This window comes from Dama dama, chromosome 9 (assembly GCF_033118175.1).
Source record: "Dama dama isolate Ldn47 chromosome 9, ASM3311817v1, whole genome shotgun sequence".
In the NCBI taxonomy this organism is placed as follows: Eukaryota; Metazoa; Chordata; class Mammalia; order Artiodactyla; family Cervidae; genus Dama; species Dama dama.
The window spans coordinates 63,939,943-63,962,612 of record NC_083689.1 but is presented as its reverse complement, the minus strand read 5'-3'; the positions used below and the strand labels follow the sequence as shown (position 1 = coordinate 63,962,612).

At 47.4% G+C, this 22,670-nt stretch overlaps 2 protein-coding genes across 2 annotated transcripts; one reads left to right on the top strand and one right to left on the bottom strand.

Moving 5' to 3' along the window:
* Positions 1–12,019: 12,019 nt before the first annotated feature.
* On the bottom strand, positions 12,020–12,418 carry LOC133061443 (large ribosomal subunit protein eL33-like). Its single transcript, XM_061149458.1, has one exon. It carries the CDS (start codon positions 12,378–12,380, stop codon positions 12,048–12,050), a length of 333 nt encoding a protein of 110 aa, XP_061005441.1. The 5' UTR covers positions 12,381–12,418; the 3' UTR covers positions 12,020–12,047.
* Positions 12,419–13,809: 1,391 nt separating this feature from the next.
* Positions 13,810–21,612, top strand: CD74 (CD74 molecule). Its single transcript, XM_061151738.1, has 9 exons — positions 13,810–14,039; positions 16,706–16,878; positions 17,085–17,158; positions 17,679–17,741; positions 18,489–18,584; positions 18,876–18,963; positions 19,980–20,171; positions 20,664–20,723; positions 20,995–21,612. Exons 1-8 carry the CDS (start codon positions 13,963–13,965, stop codon positions 20,705–20,707), a joined length of 807 nt encoding a protein of 268 aa, XP_061007721.1. The 5' UTR covers positions 13,810–13,962; the 3' UTR covers positions 20,708–20,723; positions 20,995–21,612.
* Positions 21,613–22,670: the final 1,058 nt, after the last annotated feature.

Genomic DNA, 22,670 nt, shown 5'->3' with positions numbered 1-22,670 from the left:
AAGAAGAAATAAAACTGCTTCCTAATCATTGGAGGCATACAAGCATAAGCCAGGTCCCCAAAGGCTAGCTAATCAGAATCAGTGTGGCAGAGACAGTTGTTTCCTAGTGCTCCTTCATCTTCTGTTATGAATAGTAGCAGCCTCAGTGTTTAGCTGGATGCATGGTTGATCAGAATAGAGATTACTTTTCCTAACTATAGTCACCAGGCTGTATGTTACAGCCCCAGGACTTATAAGAAAATGTCTTAAATAATGTCTAGATCTTTGCCGGAACTTGTCACCTTATCAAACAGTCCTTCCTTAATCATCACAGATCAATTAATGTTTCTTCCCCCACCCCACCTCTGGCCTCATTCTCAAGCTGTTTACCTGCCACATTCATAGCATTAACCCTAGTGTGGAGTCTGTGCTTCTTGAGTCGCGTGGTTCTTAACCTCGAGTGTGCATCACATTCAGTAGATCTGGGCTGGAGGCCTGAGGACGTGTGTTTCTAACAAGCCCCAACAGTGCTGATGTCAGTGGTCTGGAGACCACACTTGGAGAACCACTGGACTTGTCTGTTTAGGTCACTGCTGTATCCCAGCACCAGGAGTAGTACATTAAGTTGTGGTGTTTTCTACGTGTTTGTTGACTCATTTTGCAGATATCGCATTCAAACAGATTTAAGGCAAGTACCATTATCCACATTTTACCTACAGAGAACCTGAGTGTCAGAGAAATTGAGTTGTCCAGGGGCACATAGCTGGAAAGGGTCAGAGCAGAGATTCAAACCTATGCTTGTCTGAAACCACAGAGTGTGCCCTCTTCAATCACTGTGCCATCACACCCTTGGTAGGCTCCAGTCAGTACAGTCTGGTTGAGGAGCAGGAGGAGGAGGACCCTCCCTGTCCTTGCGTAAGATTGGAAGTAGAAGGCAGCAGAGGGCTGCTCCTGAAGGGTTCACAGCCATCATGTCCTGGTGGCCCCCAGGTGGCAGCATCATACAGACAGGATGGGGAGGTCTGGGTTCTGCCACCAATAACTTCTGTGGCCCTGGATGTATCCCATTTCTCATGGTCTTCAGTTTCCCCATCTTCACAGACAGAAGATTAGATCTCTATAATATCCAAAGAACCCTTGCAGCTCAAATACCACCTATAAGAGACAGGTGCAGCCACTGGAAGTCAAATGCCCCCAAACCAAATATACTGCTTCTCTTCTCCCACACTGAGAAATACCCCCAAACCAGAATTCCAACACCAACAAACCCCCTCCACCGCTGCAAACCCCCACTATACTATCACTGTCCAGAAGAAATATGCAAGCCACAAAACTGAGCCACATAAGTTCAAATTTCCTAGTAGCTATATTAATAAATATAAAAAGTGACATTAATTATAATATATTTTACTTAACCCAATATATCCAGTGATTATATCATTTCAATGTATAATCAATATGGAAAGTTATTACCAAGATAGTTTATGTTTTCTTCCTGAACTACACCTTGAAATCCAGTATGTATTTTATACTTAATAGCACACGTCTCAGTTCAGACTAGCCACGTTTCAAGGCTTCACCTGCCACATGTGGCTAGTGGCTGCCCTGGTAGACAGCATAATCCTAGGATATTGATGACAAATATTTATTGAGGTATACACTATACTGTCTTATATACATTGCTCAGTCCTCATAACACCCTATGAAATAGGCAAGATTATTATCAATCTAATTTTGTAGATAATGACACTGAGGTTCAGGGAGGCTTTTTGGCCAAGATCACAGAGTAGGTAAGCAGAAGAGTCTGGATTTGAACTTGGCTCTGTCTGGTGACAGAGTGTGGCTCTTCATCTTGACATAATCCTGTCCTGGTAGGAGATGTTTAGGATATGCAGTCAATGGGACCCACTGACTGGGATACCAAATCCAGGGAATGTAAAAGCCCGGGAGCCAACAAGGCCTGTGAGGGCAATAGAGGAGAGGCCTTGAAGCTACCCTTCTCCCACCCTTAGTTATGTGTTTGGCAACGTTGAGCTTGCCCAGCTAACAGCCAGTGACTCTGTCAAGAGGAAATCATGATCTTAGGAAGATCATGTCAGTGTAATGAATAACTGAGCTTGCCAAAAAAAAGAAATCTGGTGTCAGGAGCAAGTGAAAACTGAGAAATGCAGGACCATAGGAATGACCTGCAGGGAGCGTGGGAGAGGGTAGACTTTCAAGGGACAGGGCTAGGCCCAAAGTGTGGAAGTTATAGGGAGCCAGTTGTAACTCTGCCTCAGGAAAGATAACAGTAAGGACAATGTCAGTAGCTAAATTTATTAAGCACTCACTAAGAAGCTTAAATGTAGCATCTTATTTAACCCTCATTATCATACTAGGAGGTAGGTACTACTGTTTTACCATTTTACATGTGAAGAAACTGAGGCACAGGATGCTTGTAGGAAGCAGAGTTGAGATTCAGCCAACTAGTGTTGACACTCTGCATTGCCACACTATCCTCCTGCCTAGAATGGGCTGCTCATGGAGGTACTGAGCTCACTGTCTCTGGAGGCATTTCAGCAGACCACCAGAGATGTGAGGAAATGCTCAAGACAAGGATCATTCCTGAGTAGGACAGAACTACTGAACTGATAGTGAAGCTTGTCTGGAGAGTAACGGAGATTGTACAATTGCCCACAAAGATTGGGAAGGAATCCTGTCTTTCTAATCCATCGCCTTGGGAACAGGGGATATAGGAGATACGACCTTCACTAAGATTGGTCACAGCGAGTAAGGGGTCTGTGGGAAGCAGCATGGCAGAGTAGCTAAGAGAATGGGCTTTGTGGACGGCTTAAACCTGGGTTCAGATCTTGGGGTTCCCACTTGCTGTCGCTTAGATAGTATTTGTACATCTCATCTAATCTTCCTGAGACTCACAGGGCTATTGTGACAATAAAATGAGGAAACACACAGAATAGTTTATACACAGAGATGAGACGAGCTCTGCCAAGGCAGGAAAGTCAGGAGCCAAGGCCTTATTGTAATTCAGAAAGCTTCACTTTACCCTCAAACCCAGTGGACTGGACTGATGGTGGCAGCATTTGCAAAATGAGCTGCCAGGTCTGAGAGGAGAGCAGGAAAAGAGAGGCAGCAGGGAGTTGGTGCCTGGGAGGAGAAACGCTCCAGGACCACTCCTGCCTGGGGAGGAGGCTGGTCAGCCGAGTGACACTGCTGTGCGGGGTGGCCCTCTGGAAGCACCAGGGCCTCGCAGCGCGGGAGCCCAGCAGAACCCCTGCCCTGCAGCAGCATCGGTCCCTCCCCCCGCCCTCCTGAGGCGTTCCCTTCTGGACAGCAGGTTCAGACACCATGCCCTGCATCCTCTTCCAGAGGCTACCCTCACCTCTCTGGCTCCACCTCCCATGCTGGTTTCACTTCTTCCCTCCCAGTCACCTCCCAACCCAATTCTCATACCTGCTTTTGTCAAGATCTCCCATGACTTCCGTGTGGCCCCGTCCAGTGGGCCTTTCCCTCAGTGGTGTTGGACACAACTGACACTCCACTCCCCTGTTGGGATGTGTGATCACACCCTCTCTCTATTTTCCTTCTGCTCCCTAATCACTCCTCTGCACTGCTCAGAGCTGCTCCTCATCTGATCTCCACACAACAAGGGTCTCCAGAGCTCAGCCCCCATCCCCTGGTATAAAACTGTCTGCAAGCTGATCATTTACAAACATGTGTACTCACTCTTCAAGTTTCAGTCTGGTACCGTCAGTCATCGATGATGTCTCCACATGGGTGTCACACAGACTATAGCCACAACAAAACTCTAGGGTCTTCCTATCCCAGAATGTGTTCTCCCATCTCCTCCATCCCAGGCAATGCCACCATCCATTGTACAGCTCTAAACCCGGACACCATCTTTGACTTCATTCCCACAGCAAGTCCTGACATTTCTACTTTTCAAAACAGCTATCGAATCCATCTGCTTCTCCTTGTCTCCACACCGTCTCTCACTTAAACGATTTTACCCCTAACTGATCTCCAGACTCCCACTCCTGCCCCTGGGAAATCTGTATGCCATACATCATTAAAAAACATAAACCAGCCCCAGCCCATCCCTGCTTGACACTCCCCACCAGCTTCCCATTTTCTTGGAATAATACCTAAGCTGCAGCCCAGCCTGTCCCTTCAACAGCATCCGAAACCACCCTCCCCCTCACTCACTAGGCTCAGACGCACTGCACTTCTTTCTGTTCCTCAAATGTGCCAAGGACTTCTTGTTTCTGGAAAAGACATCATCTCCGTCACCCAAGCCAAAAAGCTCAGCAACATCTTGGTCTCACCCCTCTATCCATATTCAGTTTGGTCTGAGTCCTGTGGATTTTCCTCCTGACATTTTTATTCTTTGTCACCTCTCCTGCAATGCTCCCAGCCATGGCCCCCAACAGGCCTGCCTCTCCAGCTTGACTTTTCACGGCAGCCTCCTGACTGATCTCCCTGCCTCCAGCCTCAGCTGTGACCTGACCCCTAATCCCAGCCTCAGCCACTGTAGCCCGGTCTCTGACTGAGACTGGGGCTCATCTGTTACCAGGTGTCTCCATATGCCCCTGTGTCCTGGTGACTGGCGCAGAAGTGGTGCTTGATACATATTTGCTGGATGAATGAATCCTAGGAGAGGGTTTGATCAGTCTTACTCAGCTGTACTACCTGAGATCACATGTCCAAGGGCCATACTATTAACCTACCTGCCAGACAGCAGCTGGGAGAAGAGATGGGGAGTCCCAGATCCTAAATTGGTTGTAGGACATCTGACCTAGGGCAAATCAAATCCTCTACTCACCCAATTGTCCCTTCAGTATGATTGGAAGGAGCAGAGCAACTAGTCTCTTTCTCCCAGAAACACTGTGAAGTGAACTGAAGTTAAAGTCGCTCAGTCGTGTCCGACTCTTTGCGACCCCAAGGACTACACAGTCCATGGAATTCTCCAGGCCAGAATACTGGGGTGGGGAGCCATTCCCTTCCCCAGGGGATCTTCCCAACCCAGGGATCGAACCCAGGTCTCCCACATTGCAGGTGGATTCAAGGCTGTTTGTTACAAAATGTTTCCTCACTCTCCTTCTCCTTGGGTCTTCACAGCAGTCCCATGAGGTAGTGAGGATCATCTACCCCTGTTGTACTAACTTTCAACACAGCCTGAACCACCTTTTTAAACCGCAATTTAGATAATGACACTTTTTGCTCAAAGCCTTCCCATGGTGCTTTTTGTTTGTCAGGCAGGATCTTAGTTCCTCAACCAGGGATCAAACCCACACTCCCTTCAGTGGAAGCACAGTCTTAACCACCAGACCACCAGGTAAGTCCCAAAGCCCTCCCATAGCTCTTGATTTTACTCAGAGTAAAAGCCAAGGTGTGACCATGGCCACAAGATCTGGCCCAAGACCTTGCTTACTTCCTGTCCTGCCACGCCCCGCCTCAGAGGCTCCACTCCAACCACTCTGGCCTCCTTGCTGTTCCTCAGCCAGGTGCATCCCCACGCTGGGATCTTTGTTTTGCCTGTTCCTTCTGTCCAGGGAATCCTGCCCTCAGACATGGCCTAGGTTAACCACCTCATCTTCAAGCCTGTGCCCAAACCTTGCTCTGTCAGTGAGGCCCAGCCCAACACCCTATAAAGTACTACCACTTGCCCCCATCCTGCAGTGTAGTGATACCTTTTGTTTCCCCATCTCTGCCATCCCTCTTTAACAAACAAGTTTACTCGTTTGTTTCCAACTAGAATGCAAACTCCGTAAGGGCATAGATACTGTCTGCTTCATTCACTGACATAGCCCAAGGGCCTGGCTCGGAGTAGGTAGGCAATAAATAATTGTTGAATGTGTAAATGAGCAAGTAAGAGGAGTGAAGTAAGGGGCTTGCCCAGGCCAGGTGTGACAGGTTCAGGGCTGTAGTGTGGGCCTGCTCCTTCCCCATAGAGAGGACCTTTTCCGGCCTCTTGTTCATGGCCAAGATGTGCTAGAATCCAAGGGGCCCCCACACAGAAAGGATGGCCAGGCCATGTGGGGTGGTGGACGGGGCTGGGCATACACCGCCCACCACCTGAGGTGGCTCTTTCCTCTCCCAGGACTTGGGGACCAAGAAGGAACACAAGATGGTTAGAGGTCGGGGGGATTCCACCTCCTGGCTCACCCAAGTGAACTGGCAGGAACTCACACCTCTGGGGCCTAGAGTGCCCAAACTGAGGGAGAACAGGCATCTCAACCTAGACCAGCTCAACAGGGACACCATAGGAGGAGACTCCCAGGATGATCCGGCGGTGGGGATAAGGGCCCCTCTGGCTCTGTTGTACAGCTCCAGATCTCTGGGCACAGTCCCAGATTCAGATTCAGCAGGTTTGCAGAGGGGCTTCTCTGGTGGTTCAGGGGTAAATAATCCACCTGCCAATGCAGGAGACATGGGGATATCCCACATGTTGTGAAGCAGCTAAGCTCATGTACCACAACTACTGATTTTGTGCTCAAGAGCCCGGGAGCTACAACTGTGAGCCCATGTGCTGCAACTGCTGAAGCCCTAATGCCCGCACTCTGCAACAAGAGAAGTTACCACAATGTACCACGTTAATCCCACTCGCTGCAATTAGAGAAAAGTCCACACAGCAATGAAGACCCACTGCAACCAAAAATAAATAAAATTATTTTTTAAAAGTTTGCAGAAAAAAATTTATCACTGAACTACCTAATGCTTATTGCACACTTAATCTCCACATCAGGCATATGTATATTAATTTGTTCAATTATCCCAACAAGCCAACGATTTACGTTCTGTAAGTATGCCCATTTTACAGATAAGGAAACTGAGGCACAGAGGAGTTAAGTCATTTGCTCAAAATCACACATCGTGTAGTAGTGGACCTGGAATTTTTTTTTTTAATTAAAAAAAATATTTATTTATTTGGCTGAGACTAGTCTTACTTGCAGCCTGAGGGATCTTTAGCTGTGGCATGTGGGATTTAATTTCCTGACAGGGATCGAATTGGGGCCCCCTGCACTGGAAGCAGAGTCCCAACCACTGAACCACCAAGGAAGTCCTTAGAATTTTTTTCTTATCAATACAAAACTTTTGATGATTTCTGAGCAATTTCAAGGAGGACTACAACATACATTTTTTGCTTATGCTGTGGAAGAGCCCACTGTCAGTGTGATAATGTGTCAAGGGAACAGTGGTGGAAATATAGTGTCTTCTGAGCAGCTAGCACAGTTTTTATATAGGAGGAGATTGGATTTGTACAAAATTGCCTTTAATTTTTTCCCAACCATTTATTATTCAAAATTTCAAACATACAGAGATGTTTATACATTGCACTTAGATTCACCTATTGTTAATTTTATCTATTATCTTTTTTCCTGAGCTATTTTGAAAATAACTTGTAAACCGCATTTCATGTCACCTCTAAGTACTTCATTCAGCCTTCAGCCTCTAAAAATATATTTTTCTAGCAGACTAAAATTCCATTATTGCACCTAAGAAAAGCAATAATAATCCCCAAGTATCAGCTAAAATTCAGTCTATATTCAAATTTCCCCAACTTCACAAAAATCTCTCTTACAGCTTTTTTCCCAACCAAAATCTTGTCAGAATGTACAAATTGCATTTGGTTATTATGTTTTTTTAATCTTTTAAAATACAGAATCCTCTCCACACCCACACACGCATCTTTTTTCATGACATTGACTCTTCCTTGGGCACCATTATTCTTTGGAGACTGTCTCTGAATTTGTTTCCTCATAGTTTTATTTCATTTGTTCTTCTGTGTCTGGTAAATTAGAATTTAGGTCTAATGGCAGATTCAGTTTAATTTTTTTTTTTTTTTAGCAAAGATAACTTCCCAGCTGATGCAGAGTATCTTATCTCTTTAGGAAACACAAAATGTCACACTGCTTTGCGATCAGTGATGCTAAAAGTCTGATCATGTGGTGGCAACCGCAGGACTGCACCATTGTAGGGTGGCTTTTCTTATAAACAACCAGCAAGGACTCTGGAGAGATACCATGGCAGGTGGATATCCTGTGTCCCCCAAGGCTTTGTCTCATGATTTTGGCATCCATTGGTGGCTGAGTTAACTATTACACTGGGGATTACAAACAGGTGACTTTCTAATTCTGTCTTCTCTTTTACATTAGTTAGCTTGTGTTCTTCTGTAAAGAGAAAAAAGAAAGAAAGAAAAGAAAAGGAAGATAAACTCCTTATCAACTGGGATTGAACTATATGGTTCCTTTTGAAGAAGCACGGTAAATTATTCTTATTGATGCTGGAATTGTCTCATATTTGGCTGGCAAGTGCTCCTTCAAGTTGGCTCCAGGGTCCTTCTGACAAACACCAGTGGTGCTTGAGCACTTCTTTGCTTTCTGGGGAAAAAAAAAGATGTCTCCAACTCACCTGTGTTTCCCTTCCTCAGCCCTGGGATCCACCATTTTGGCACTGGGATGTATTCCAAGAAGTTGGCCTCAGAGCTGTTTTGTTTAGACCAGATCCAGCTCTGTGTGACCTTGGGCCTGTTCTTTTCCCCTTTCTGAGTCAGACTTTCTTCATATGAACAGTGGGGGAGCTGAATCCTGCCTTAACCCTGGGCCCCTCTCAGGGTGTGGCAGACACCAAGCCTTCCTGCTTCCTGTCATTCTGTCTCCATCTCCATCAAGAGGATCAGTAGGACAGGACTCCTTCACTGGGCAGTGAATGACACCTGAGACCTCTTACCCTACTAGAAGAAAAGAAGGGAACCATCATCCTGTCCACTCTTCTAGCTGGAATCATTTCAAGCCTCTTGTGGGCAAGGACAGAATGACCTTTGGGGTCATCCTAAACTCTGACCGAAAGCTGCTTCACAAGGAAAAGGCTTTCTTTTAGACTGCCATTTGGTTATCACAGTCAGCTCAGAATCAGCTGACTTTGATGTTAAATGGAGTTTTACTTCATATCAAAGTTATAAATTCACAAATTTAAATAATCAAATCCTTCTAAAAGGCTGGCTGCGAAAAACAGAAGTTCCTTACCTTCCTTTTCCCACCACTTTAAAACGTTTTTAGCTGGTTCTTTTGGTATTAACCTCTATGTCTCTCAATAACTTCTGGTACTGTTACTTCCAGATTGTTTCAGTTTTAAACATGATCTGGTTGGCTTTTCATTGTGGACACAAAACCAAGATTTAGTCCTCTTTCCTTCTCTTCTAAGTCACTTTTCCTATCCTCTCATCCTCCCCAAATGCCTCTACTGTATGTTTAGTTAGATCTGTATTCAAAGTTTGCCATATATGACAGTAAATGCCATTTATAGCTGTGCTGTGTAGTATGGTGTGATGACTCTTCATTTCCTATATAACTTTTGTTTTCCCAAAAATTAATAATTGTCTTGATACAACTTAGCACTAAACAACAACAACAAATAGTTGTCTTGGTTTTTTTTTTCATTTGCTTAATTTTCTGTGAAATTTATCATAATTCAACCTCCTACTCTCCAAAAAATGATCTAAATCACCTCTCAGTATATTCAGATCTATCAGCTGTCTATCAATTTTATCTTATTGAAGAAATGTCTTTTAGAGTCTGTGGACCTGATCCAATACGAATCTATTGCTTTTCTCTTGGGATTTCTCTGTGCCATCATTCTGGGGCTCCCCATTCCCTTTCGTGAGTTGAATTTCAGCTTCCTATAGTCCAAGTCTTCCTTTATTTTTAGTGAAGACCTTCATTTTGGTAGAGCATACGTTCATGAAGCTTTCTGAGGAAGAAAAATTTTTGAGATAATGAATGTCTGAAAATATCTTTATGATACCTTCATATACTTAATAATTTGGCTCAGTAAATATTCTAGGATGGAAATAATTTTCTCATAGAATTTTGAAGGCGTTGCTCCATTATCTTCTGGTTTCCAGGGTTGCTCTTAAGAAGTCCAAAGTCATTCTGATTCCTGGTCCTTTGTATCTGTCTTGTTTCTTTCTATGAAATATTCTCTTTGTCTTTATTTTTCTATAACTTCACTTGATGTACCTTGGTGTGAAATTATCTTCATACTTTGGTATTCACTGCTGCTGCTAAGTCACTTCAGTTGTGTCCGACCCTGTGTGACCCCATAGACGGCAGCCCACCAGGCTCCCCGTCCCTGGGATTCTCCAGGCAAGAACACTGGAGTGGGTTGCCATTTCCTTCTCCAATGCATGAAAGTGAAAAGTGAAAGTGAAGTCACTCAGTCGTGTCCGACTCCTAGCGACCTCATGGACTGCAGCCTACCAGGCTCCTCTGTCCATGGGATTTTTTAGGCAAGAGTACTGGAGTGGGGTGCCATTGCCTTCTCCTTTGGTATTCACTAGGTCCTTTCAATTTGGGAATTTATGTCGTTGAGTTCTGGACATTGTACTGAATTTTTTCACTGATTTTTTTTTTTCACCTTTGTTTTCTCTGTTCCCTATTTGGGCATCCTGGATTGGTCTTTAATTCTCTTACTTTTTCTCTCAATTTCTTTTTATCTTGGTGGTCTACTTTCTGGGAGATTAAAAAACTATCTTTTACCTACTGATTGTTTAACATCTACCCTTGTACTTTTAATCTTTAAGGTATTTTTGTTGTTGTCATCATTGTTGTAACAGTACATTTATCTTTATAGTATCCTATTCTTGTTTGATGGGTGCAGTATCTCTTTTATCTCCCTAAAACTGTTAATATCTATTTGTTTCCTCCATGGTTCCTTTTTGAGATTTGGTTATTTGTTTTGTTCACTCTCTTTTGTGTTAGAGGTTTTCTTCAGATGTCCCAAGAGCCTTGATTGTCTAAAAAATCAAGTGGAAGCTGTGACCGATGTGAATGGCTTATTGGCTGAGGTCTTTGCTGTAGGGTTATTTGGCTGGGTTGTTTCATCATTGAACCCCAGTATCAGAATCTTTAGGTCATTCCTTGTGGGATGGTCATGCTCTCCAGAGAAGGGTTCTCTCATTTATTGCCCAGAGAAAGAAGGTCTGGCTTCTGGCATTCTGGAAACTGGGTCGGGGAGAAGGCTGGGACTCATCATCTTCAGAGCTGGGCCCAGGCCCTGCACTGTGCCTGGGATGAGCTTCCAGCCCTCTTGTAGGAGGGAGGAGCAGTTGGGGAGGGACAGGACATGGGTATCCAACTGTTCTACCCGGTGTGCCTAGTACTCGATTCCTGAGCCTGTTCTGCCACAGAAACTGGCGGCTTCTCGGCTTCTCTAGCTGCAGGTTTAGAATTAAGCTTTCCTGGGTCTGTTAATGACTACTCCTAATCTGTTTGCTTTCCAGCTTCTAAAATTCTGCCCCTTTCTCCTTTTTTCTCTGTCCTTACAGATCTACACTAAAAAAAAAAAAAAAAAAAGAAAGAAAGAAACTTTTTCTCATTTTAGTGACAGAAGCCAAGTGAAAGAGGAAGCAAACATAAGTGTTCTAGCCATCATTACCAAGAAATCTTTTTTTAAATTGAACTATCAATTTCACATGCCATAATATTAAGGCTTTTAAAATGGTACAGATAAGTGGTTTTCCTATATATCCACAGTTGTGCAACCATCACCACTGTCTAATTCCAGAATATTTTCATCACCCTGAAAGGATATCCCATACCCATCAGCAATCATTCCTCATCCCCTTACCCTTGGCAACTGTTGATCTACCTTCTGTTTCTATGGCTTGCCTAGTCTAGACACTTCATATAAATGGAATAGTACAATATGTGGCCTTTTGTGTCTGGTTTATTTCACTTATCATGATTTTTTAAAATATATATCATGATAATTTAATGGCATTATTAAAGTGTATACAATCCAAATTTAAACACTTAGCATCTAATCTCAGTTTCACTTGAAATAGATAAGCGAATTTTATTTACATATCAATACTTTTCACTCTTTGATGATTTAAAACAGAATTTTCTAAAATAAATTTTGTCAAACTGTCTCTTTAGATGTTTGGTCAAATTCACTTAGCATGATGCTTTCAAAATTAATTTTGTGGCATGAATCAGTACTTCATTCCTTTATTTATTTATTTATTTATTTTTTTTACAAATCCACACTTTTATTTATTTTCAAGAAGTTTAAATCCTCGAAGGGTACAGCATCACACGGATTCTGTGTCCAATGGCCTTAGCAGGAAGGTTACTTCGGAATTTGGCACGAACCATGCCACTGTTTCCATGAGCTCGAGTTGTCTTTCCCCAGGTTACTCTGGTTTTGTTAGGTTTTCCACCAGGAGTTACTGTGTTGTTCTTTGCTTTGTACACATAAGCACATCTCTTGCCTAGATAGAATTCAGTTTCATCTCGAGCATATACACCTTCAATTTTCAGGAGAGCAGTGTGTTCCCTTTGGTTCCGTAGACCCCGTTTATAGCCAGCAAAAATGGCCTTGGACCACAGCCTTCCAGACATATTTGTTGTTTTAGAAGTCCCGTTCCTGGCAGGCCTCCACAGGGTCCAAGATGGCTGAAAGAGACATTCCTTTTTTTAAAAAAAAAATAAGACTTGTATTGAGACATTAATTCTTCTTTATGGCTAAATAATGTTCCATTGTATGGATATACCACATTTTGTTTACTCATCAGTTGATGAATATTTGGGTTGTTTTTGCTTTGGGACTATTATGAATAATGGTGCTCTGACCATTTGTGTATAAGTTTTTCTATACATACATGCTTTAATCTCTCTTGTGTAGATATCCAGGGGTGAAATTACTGGATCATATGTAACTCCATATTTAACTTCTTGAGAAATTGCCAAATTGTTTTCCAAAGTAGCTGCACCATAGTACATTCCTGCCAGCAATATCTGAGTTCCAATTCCTTCACATCCTTGTCAACACTTGTAATTATTTGTCTTTTTGATTACAGTCATTGTAGTGAATGTGAAGTGGTGCCTCACTGTGGCCTCAATCTGCATTTCCCTAATGACTAATGATGTGGAGCATCTTTTCATGTGCTTATTGACCTTAAATTTGCTGAAAATGTAAACATACACACAAAAGACATAAATATTAATAAAACAAATATGGTTTACAAGCCACAGATAGTGAGAAATAAAACCATGCCAACAGTTAAACCTCCCCAGGGTACCTTTCCCAGACCCTCTTCCTTCCCTCCCTGTAGAGGCCTCCACTGTCATGAATTTGAATGACATAATCTGAGCATTAGGAAGCAGAAGGGTGGAATGGTTAAAATCAAGAGATGGATGCATGATTCTGGGCAAACATGTAGCCTCTCAAAACCTCAGTGTCTCTATCTGTAAATGGAGATAATAAAACAGCCCTCAAAAGGTCACTGTAAAGGTTAAATGAAACATAGCATCCAAAATGTTTAGCACAGTGCCAGCTCAAAGGAAGGCTGGGTAAGTGCTGGCAAATAGTACCAGAGCCTTAGAACCAGGGACTCAGGTTCATAAAATGCTTGCATTAGCAGAGAGCAGAGAGAACACTGAATCCAACTTTCCTCTCCTGGCTCTAAGATGACATAACTGAGGCCCTGAGAGAAGGAAAGGAATTTGTCTAAGTTCACAAAAGGGGGGCAGCCCCTTTATGTACCCACTCATCTACAGGTGAGAGGGGAGACAAAAAGAATTTTCGTCTTTTTTTTTTTGCTTCAAAGTGATTTCCTGTCTAGGGAGTGAACATTTGCCTGTTTCTTGAAACCTCCGAAGAGCCTTATGAATGCACAGGTCTGCCCAGAAACAAGTGACGACGGCCCTGGGCAGCCAATGGAAACATGCTGGCCTTTTCACCTGCCTCGCGGGGCTCCCCCTACTCATCCTGTCCCGTTAAAGGCAACTTGCTGAAGTGGGGGTATTTCCAGCTTTGTGGCTTTCACTTCCACTTCTACAGGTGGGCGGAGTGGCCTCCTGTGGACGAATCAGATTCCTCCTCAGCCCCAACTTCAAGAGGTGAGCAGGGGGCTCAGCATCCCAGATACGCAGGCAGCAGCAGCAGCAGCAGCAGGAGTGGGGAAGACCAGAGGTCAGAAGCATGGAAGACCAGCGTGACCTCATCTCCAACCATGAGCAGCTGCCCATGCTGAGCCAGCGCCCTGGAGCCCAGGAGAGGTATGTGTGAGCAGTAGGAGAGAGCAGCCAAATCTTGGACTGCACAGACGTACGTGCACAGGCGCTACAGAAGGAGCACTAGACCAGGAGTCAGATGAGGCATGAACTTAGGCTCTGACTCCAACACTAACTGGGTGATCTGGGGCAAGTCTCTGGCCGTCTGGCTTCAGTTCTCCCTCTTGTAAAATGAGGGAGTTCCTCTAGGGCAGGGGTTTAACTTTCTTTGCATCCCATACTTCTCTTCTGAAAATCAGAGAGCTCTGTACTCTTTTCCTATACTTTCCCACAGTATCAGGAGCTTCCCGGAGTCCCTTGAAGCTGGGCCATGAGTCCTAGATTAGAAATTTTGAAAATATTATGGATCCTAGATGGAGAAGCAGATTTTCTAAAAGAGAATGGCAGAAGCAGCTCATCATAGAGGAGTTTCCTCCTAGTTGTCCTAAGTTGGTATATGTGTTTATATCAAGGGAATTATAGTTGCAGGTGTCTGTAGAGTAGATGAAGATGTTTGCTATCACAGGAGGGAATGAGAAATATTAGAGGAGGGTCAAAAAGGGTGAGGTGGGGGGCTCTGGCTAAATTTCTAGAAGGGGCTGTGGGTTGATGTGTGTGGTGCCCTGCCCATGCCCCTCTCCCTTGCAGCAAGGGGCTAGCACAGCCATCCAGAGGACCCTTTCCCAGATCCTTATCCATCTGTTTCCCTGAAAAAAAATGGGGAATGGTTAGAATACAGCTACCCCAATGTCCCTGCACCCCCCCCCCCAATAATTTGCATATTACAGGGACTTGTTGTGATGTCAGCAGTTGCCAGGCAGAAAGGGGTTTGGGAGAGACTCTCAGAGATGTCATGAGGAACTGCATACTGTGGGACATGTAACGAGATAGACCATTAGTGCCTGGCCTGTGAAAACCCTGGGAAATCCCATGGCTAGGAGGGTCAGCTCTTGTGAGGGCTGGATTCTGGTTGAGGTTCTGCAACTGTCGTGTATGACTTGTATAAATCACAGTTTCTCTCTGGGTCTCAGTAGTAGCAGCAGCAATAATAATGACAGTGGTTATGATAATAGTTCCTATTCACTGTATACTTGTTACCAATCCTCAGTCCCTGTTAGATATTAGTATGATTAGTTTTGTGGTGGGCATATAACTAAATGATAACCTCAATCATAATTCTTTTACTAACTCTTTAAGTTGGGTACTTTTATTATTCCCATTTTTACTTAACAGAAAATTGAGACTCGTATTAACAAGTGAGTCAGCAAAGTTATTGCAGCTAGTGAACACTGGAGCCAGAATTTGAACCCAGGACTAGTCTGATATTAAAATTTGAGTTTGTCTACCATCTGACCCCCTTCTAGAGGGACAATTTGCATGGAGGGGAAATGGGTCCCCTCTGAGCATAGGCCACCCAGTGAGTTGCAGAGCCAGCGTGGGCTCAGTGAGCAGAAAGGGTGCCCCCTTGTCAAATCCTTGTCTGGTTTTCCCTCAGTTCAATCACTGCTTCTAAAAACTGTCCTGGCCTGTTTTGGACCCTTTTGTGAACACTTCTGCCTGGCAACACTTGTACCATGATTCCTCCTAGTTCTGGTTGGCTCCTGACTTTGGCCAATTGTTTATTCAAGAAAGAGGCATTAGAAAGGAGGAAGTGACAAGAGTTGGCACTCATCCAGAACCAGGAGACAGGCCATCAAGATGCATAAAGAGGAAGGAAACCAGATGCTAAAGTTAATTATTAACTCCCTTGAGATTATGCTCAGTGTTACAGACTGCTAACTAGGCGCCAGGTACGGAGTCAAGAGCTTTATCCTGATCTCATTTTATATAACAATCCTTTGAGTAGATATTTTTACCTCAAGTTACTAAGAGAGGTTGAGTGACTTGCCCCTGTTCCCTGAGCTAAGGGAATGACAGAACCAGGATTACAATCCAGGTTACAAGGTCTTATCTTTATTACTACTCTCTAGATTCTTAGACCTTATAAGAAACTGAGGTTCAGAGAATAGACGGTGGGAGGCACAGCTGGGACTCAACTTGGGTGTGGGGTTGCTGAAGACGTGAGGCTATAGAGCTTGAACTCAGGAAGACCCAAGCTTGGGTGGACTTTTCACCACTTCAGAGGCCAGGCCGCCCCTCTTCCTTGGGAAGGCCAAAAAGTAGGATTTGTTTTCCTCTCCTGTCTGGTTTTCTCCTTTTCTCCACACAGGATTTTTACATTCTGTTTTCAGAGTAATAATCCCCTGGACTGGGCCTTGGTCCAGAAATCACAGAGGATTGGCGAGCAGAGAGGCAATGAGAATGAGCCATGTTTGTGATGTCATGAATTACTAGGCAGCAGGGTCTTCCTGGGGTTTCCTCAGCTGTCCTCGCTGGTTCCCTTGAGAAGACAAGGCCCTTGTTCTTGGATCTTCCCCACACAGGGGCAGCTTCAGGATTTCTACCTGGGAGGGCTATAGGGGCAGCAGTGGCTGGAGGTAGGGGGTCAGGGGAATATCTTCAAGCTTTAAGTTCATAGGCACTTATTTGTGCTTAAAGCGTGTGTTTGTTAGGGGAAGCTGAGGGCAAGGGCTGGAACTGGGGGTGCACATTCCCCCATTCCCAGCCAGTCCCCGGGGCAGCCACCTCGGTGGACTCTCCTCTGACCTATGTCCCCCTCCTCTCCCCCACAGCAAGTGCAGTCGTGGAGCCCTGTACACAGGCTTTTCCGTCCTGGTGGCTCTGCTCCTGGCTGGCCAGGCCACCACTGCCTACTTCCTGTACCAGCAGCAGGGCCGACTGGACAGGCTGACGGTCACCTCCCAGAACCTGCAGCTGGAGAGCCTGCGCATGAAGCTTCCCAAGCGTGCGTGCCCTGCCTCTGTCCTGACAACACCCCCTGCCCCTCACCTCAGAGAACCCTCATTCCTGCCCCAGCTGGGCCCACTGGCCTTGCCCTTTGGTCTGGAATTCCAGCCCCTCATCTGGGTCTGGGCTCTCGGTCCCTGGGTCTGAGTACCCTCTTCCCTGGGCACTGGGGCCACACTCATGCTGTGCCTTCTACCCCCGCAGCTGCCAAGCCTTTGAGCCAGATGCGGATGGCTACTCCCATGCTGATGCGGGCGCTGCCCATGGCAGGCCCGGAGGTAAGGCCAACCCCAGGGCAGTAGGAGAGGGAAGCTTACCCCGCCTGGATGGAGGGCAAGTGCCAAGGGACAGGGGAGGATGCTGGCCCAGGAAAAGTGCAGCTGGAGAGGGGGTCCAGGGGGAGGAACAGGAATTCCAGGGGTGAAGGAGGAAAGAGCCTCTTGGGGCCCTCTCTGGGAGGAAGGCCCAGCCCTCCACAAATTATAAAGTGCTTCTCATTTCCCAGAGCATCTCACAGTCCCTCCTATTTTTAGAGCCCTTGATATATAGATGATGTTTCTGTTCACAAAACTATCTCCTGTCCACAAAGCCTTGGGCAGGAAAGTTTATGCAGAGTAGAACAGGATATTGAGGCAGGAAGACAACCTGCTCAAGCTCTCACAGTGGGAGGTGGTAGAGGTGGACTTGTTGAACATCTAGGAATCCACTCTCACCCAGACTCTAGCTGCTGGCTCTGCTCTGGGCCCCACCCCCAGGGGCCAGTGCTGGGAGCTCCTCCTTCCTTCCTTCTTTCCACAGCCCATGAAGAACGCCACCAAGTACGGCAACATGACCCAGGACCACGTGATGCGCCTGCTCTTGGTGAGGGAGCCCAGCCAGGCAGCCCTCACCTCCCACCCCATCCCCACAGGCCCTTGACTGGGGCTGTGCTCCAAGACCTGCACCAGGCCTGGCTCACAGCAGATTCGTGAAGGGACAAAAATGTGGCCCTTAACGTTCTATGAACTTTGGCCCCACTGCTCCCCACTTTTTTGTGTTTGAGATGGAGAAACTAAGGCCCAGAGTCTGGAAGTGACTTGCTGAAGATGTCTGTTTTATTCCTTCCCAAATTTTTACTGCATGTCTACTCAGCACCAGGCACTGTGCAAGGCTCTGGAGCCACAGTGGGGAGCAATCAGATCAGTTCCTAGTCCATGAAGATCGCAGGCTAGCATGGGAGACAGACAAGTGACCAGGTGATGAGGGATGTGCAGGGGGCTTTGAGAGAAAAAGAGGCCAAAGATCTGACCTAGCTGGGGCGGGAGGGTTGGATGAAGTCAAGGATTCCCTCTGAAGGAGGTGAGACCTGGAAGATGAGTAAGAGTCTGCAAGGATCAGAAGACTGAGGGCTGTTGGTAGAACTGGGCCTGGGTCTCCCGACTCCCAGCCCCGGGGTGTTGTAGCTGGTCCCCTGGATTACTGTAACACGTCCTCTTCCCCATTAGCTCCAGTGTGCTGAGGTCTGGACTCCATACCTCAGAACCAAAGATCAGGGCAACATGAGCTGTACATTAAACCTTGCCTGCCTGGAAGCTTTTTAACCTTCCTTCTTGCCTTGCTACCCTGCAGAAGGCGGACCCCCTGAAGGTGTACCCACAGCTGAAGGGGAGCCTGCCAGAAAACCTGAAACACCTTAAAGACACCATGGACGGCTTGGACTGGAAGGTCAGCAGCTTTCCCTGCACTGGTACCCTGCCTCCCTGTCTACAGCAGCCCTGGGACAAGGGGCGTGAGCAAGGAAGCCTTCTTAGGAAGCTGGAGGCGGCTTCCCAGCACTTAGGAAGCTCCCACCATGGGAGAATGCTTGGACTTGAGGAACCACCTTGACCAAACCCTGTGGGGTGTCTAAGGGGGAACCAGGTCCCCACTGGCTCTTCATGTCTCTGTCCCCAGGGGCACAGTCAGTAGGGTGGGAGTGGGCTACTAAGCCTGACCCTCTGCCTTTATCCCCGTTAGCTCTTTGAGAGCTGGCTGCATCAGTGGCTCTTGTTTGAAATGAGCAAGAACTCGCTGGAGGAGAAGCCCTTTGAGGTTCCACCAAAAGGTAAAGGGAACGTTAATCTTGGGGAGGCGGGGTTTCTGGGAGCTCGCTCAGGGATAGGGCCTTGAGTGCTCCCTGATCCAAGCACAGGGCTCTCCCAGCCTCTCAGCTCTCACTCCTGTTTCTCTTGCCTGTTCTTCTGGGCTTGGCTGCCCCTAGCCCCCATCCTGTCCCTTCAGGAGGTGACCTCCCCTGTGGAGGATGGAACTGCACAAGGAGGTCTGGAGCAAAAACCACCCAAAACATCTCAGGAGTCATAGCAATGACCTTCCCCACTCAGCGCTGCATCCTGCAGGCTCCCATGATAGGGTTGGGCTCATGATTCCCACCCTTCCAAGGGACCTCTCCCAGGTCACACAGCCATGGCTGCTAGAAAAGAGGGCCTTGGGGGTTCTTCCATCTCATAGGCAATGTGTACCAGGGTTTTCAGCCTGAAAGCCTTTATGGGTGCTCTGTTCTCATCCTGGAGCTAATTGGCTATGTGACTTTGGGCAAGTCTCTTTCCTCTGAGCTTCAGTTTCAGAAGTGGAAGATCAAGGGCCTACCCTTCTGGAACCCCAGGATTCTCCACCATGGATTCATAGAGGGCACCTTGCATGTTATCTTGATCAACTCCCAGCTAATGTTCAAATCCACTCTATAACAGCCTCATCACCTGGTAACCCCCATTTCTACTTGGATACCCCCAGGAATGTGAGCTCAGACTTAGCAAGGCGTCTACTGCTCTTCTCTAGAAATCAGAATCATAGGTGCAACTCTAAACTCTAATAGGCATTGAGTGTCAGAAGAAATCATCATGTTCTGGGATGAATTAGCATCACAGCCATCCACTTCCTCTCTGATCCTGGACTTTGTTGGTCCAGGCCTCAGTTTTTCCATCTGTGCAATGGGTAGAGCAGGTGCAGCCACTTGGACAGAAGGCATTAGGCACACAACAGTGGTACGTGGACCTCTGGTTCTGCTGAGACCCCAGCCCAGAGCCCGCTCACTCACTGTGTTCACCATGCCTGTCGCTTCAGTACTGACCCAGTGCCAGGAAGAGGTCAGCCGCATCCCTGCCATCCACCCGGGCGTGTTCAAGCCCAACTGCGACGAGAACGGCAACTATATGCCGCTCCAGTGCTATGGGAGCATCGGCTACTGCTGGTGCGTCTTCCCCAACGGCACCGAGGTCCCCCACACCAGGAGCCGCGGGCGCCATAACTGCAGTGGTAAGCAGTGGCCACTATGCCAGGAGCAGGAAGGATCAGAAAGGCTGAGGGGCAGGACGTCCCTACTGGCACACCATGGGCTAGGATATGCAAGGTGCCAACTCCGGGGAGCAGCCACTCAGCCATGCATCCACCCACCTGTGCATTCCTTATTTATTTGTGTACTATTATTTCTCTCCTTATGTCTACACTCATCTACTTAATTCGTCTGTCCTCCAACCCTTCCACTCTACCCATCCACGCATGCATCCAGGGTCCTCCAGATCCACCCATCTGATTTCATCACCCTCTCCTTGGCCTCGCTCATTCAGTGCCCCAGTCACATCTCATTGCCGCTTGCAGCCATCCAACAAGCGTCCTTCCATTCACATCTGTTCTACCATGCACCAGGCTTGTGGCAAAGTTGGGCAGAGCTAGCCCACCCAGGCTCCTTGCCAGTGGGTGCAGTAGGCTGGACTGCAACTAACAAGTGGGCTCTCTGCTCCTTTGCAGACCCAATGGAGATGGAGTATCCGTCATCCGGGCTGGGGGTGTAAGCAGGATTTCAGTCAGGTAAGCACGCTTGTAGGGCATCTGGTCTCCAGCAGCTTATCCGCAGAGGGGCCAACTCGCTCGTGGATGATGACCCCAGGCCATTCTCCAGTTTCCTTCTCACAGATGAGGACCAGGGCTGGGGATTTCCAGGGCCATGGCGGTCAATTCTTGTATCCAAGCAGGAGGCAGTGGAGGATGAAGGGCCCTCGACTGCTCTGAGGCCACAGGATGCTGGGAGGGGGCAGGGACAAGTGACTCCAGCACTAACCTGCTGCTTCCCTCCTTGCAGTCGCCCCGTGAGCTCAGCAGACGCAGATGCCAGCACCCAGACAGCCCTGCAAGGCCAAAGCTTCCCTCCCTGCCCCAGCCCCTCTCCTTCCATTACACACCCTTCCCCTTGCCGTCTCCCACCCTGCACCTCATTCTATGAGACTCTGCCTCTCCATCATCTTGGACACAACAATCATATCAGAACGGCATAGATCAGCGGCACACTTGCTGCCCAAACTCCCATCCACTAGCAGGGACACACGGCCCAGGGACATGGACCATGAGTGAGGCTGACCCCCACTGCTGACACCATAGCAGGCTGACACGGAACTCCAAGATCGAGGCCCACGGAAGTGGTTGGCAGGTGCAGGGAGAAGGGACGGCACTGTCCCAAGTCCCAGGACGGACACCTCTGCTGTCCCCTCCCCTCCAGGCCTCGGCTTTCCAGCCCTTTAACTGGGGGCATGAGCCACCCCTTCCCTCTCCCCAGCATCATACACCCAAGAAGAACCAGCCTCCCCAAACTGCAGCCCCTCCCCTCCCCTTCTGCCATCCCCCAGTTCCCTCTGCACAGCCAAGCTTGTCATCAGCCCTCCGGCCATGGCTCCTGTGAGAATAAAAGGTAGTGAGTAGAACACTCCTGGCTCTCAGCTGTTCTGTTGGGCATGGTCTGTCTACCCCAAGGGGGTGAACGGAAGACGTTGAATCCTGTGGTCGACGAGGCAGGTCACAGCCTGGGGAGCCCACACACAGATGCCGGGCTGGGGTGCTGCAGTGTTTGGACACAGACCACTTCTCCATGTTTCATACAAAGGAATACTTTACTTGCAAGAAGAAGAAACAGGCTCTTGCCCGTAATTCTTTAAGCACCAGCTCTTCTGGGCCCAGCTTCTCCTGTCCCCGTTTTCATGTCTATACTAAGAACAGTACAAGTGTAATGACAGATGGCAACAACGCAGGCCCTTGTGTCGGGACCACCAGGGAGTGGGGGCTGTGGAACTGGGGCCAATGTCCTACTTAAGGGGTGGCCGCTGTGTGGCCCCAGCCGCTTGTTGCTGGGAGGAACACAGGCCCCTGTGGTCACATTTCTGGACTTTCCAAGAGGAGCCCTAAATGAAAAAGTTTATTGAAATCTCCCCATTTCTAGGTCTGAAGACTTGCTAGGGGTCAAAGGAACCCAACAGGACAATGCTCTGCAGCCTCTGTTCTAGCCAACACACTTAGGGGAAGAGAGGCGACCTGGGAGGGGGTCCCTGCCCAGGGGCCCCCAGTTAAGGGTACAGTTGGCTGTCACCCTGACTCTCCCAGACCCCCCAAGCTCAGTGCTGTTTCTGCAGGGACTCTCGCTGTCTCCAGCAGAAGGCTAAAAGACTTGGACCGCCATGACTAGAGGTGCTTCACACTGCTCTGGGCCCAAGGAAGTGGGCCACCCCCATCACCGCCATCACAAACTCCTGTGGATGTCACCCTGACACATCTTCTGCGTGCCTCCACTTCTTGCCTTCATCACAGCAGAACCTTTGTGGCTTAGCCTGACCATGCCCAAGCTCCCCCTTAGCTTAGATGCCACCTCCTCCAGGAAGCCTTCCCCACCCCATCAGGGCCCTTCACTGAGTCTCCACCTTTGGCAAACAGGGTGTCACTCACCACAGTATCCCAGAGTCTTGATACACCATCAAGAATAAATCTTAAGCA

Coding starts and splice junctions, on each gene's coding strand:
- LOC133061443 (XM_061149458.1), bottom strand. CDS start 12,380: ATGTCTGGAAGGCTGTGGTCCAAGGCCATTTTTGCTGGCTATAAACGG.
- CD74 (XM_061151738.1), top strand. CDS start 13,963: ATGGAAGACCAGCGTGACCTCATCTCCAACCATGAGCAGCTGCCCATG. Junction 17,742..18,488: donor ACGTGATGCGCCTGCTCTTG/GTGAGGGAGCCC, acceptor GCTACCCTGCAG/AAGGCGGACCCCCTGAAGGT. Junction 18,585..18,875: donor TGGACGGCTTGGACTGGAAG/GTCAGCAGCTTT, acceptor TATCCCCGTTAG/CTCTTTGAGAGCTGGCTGCA.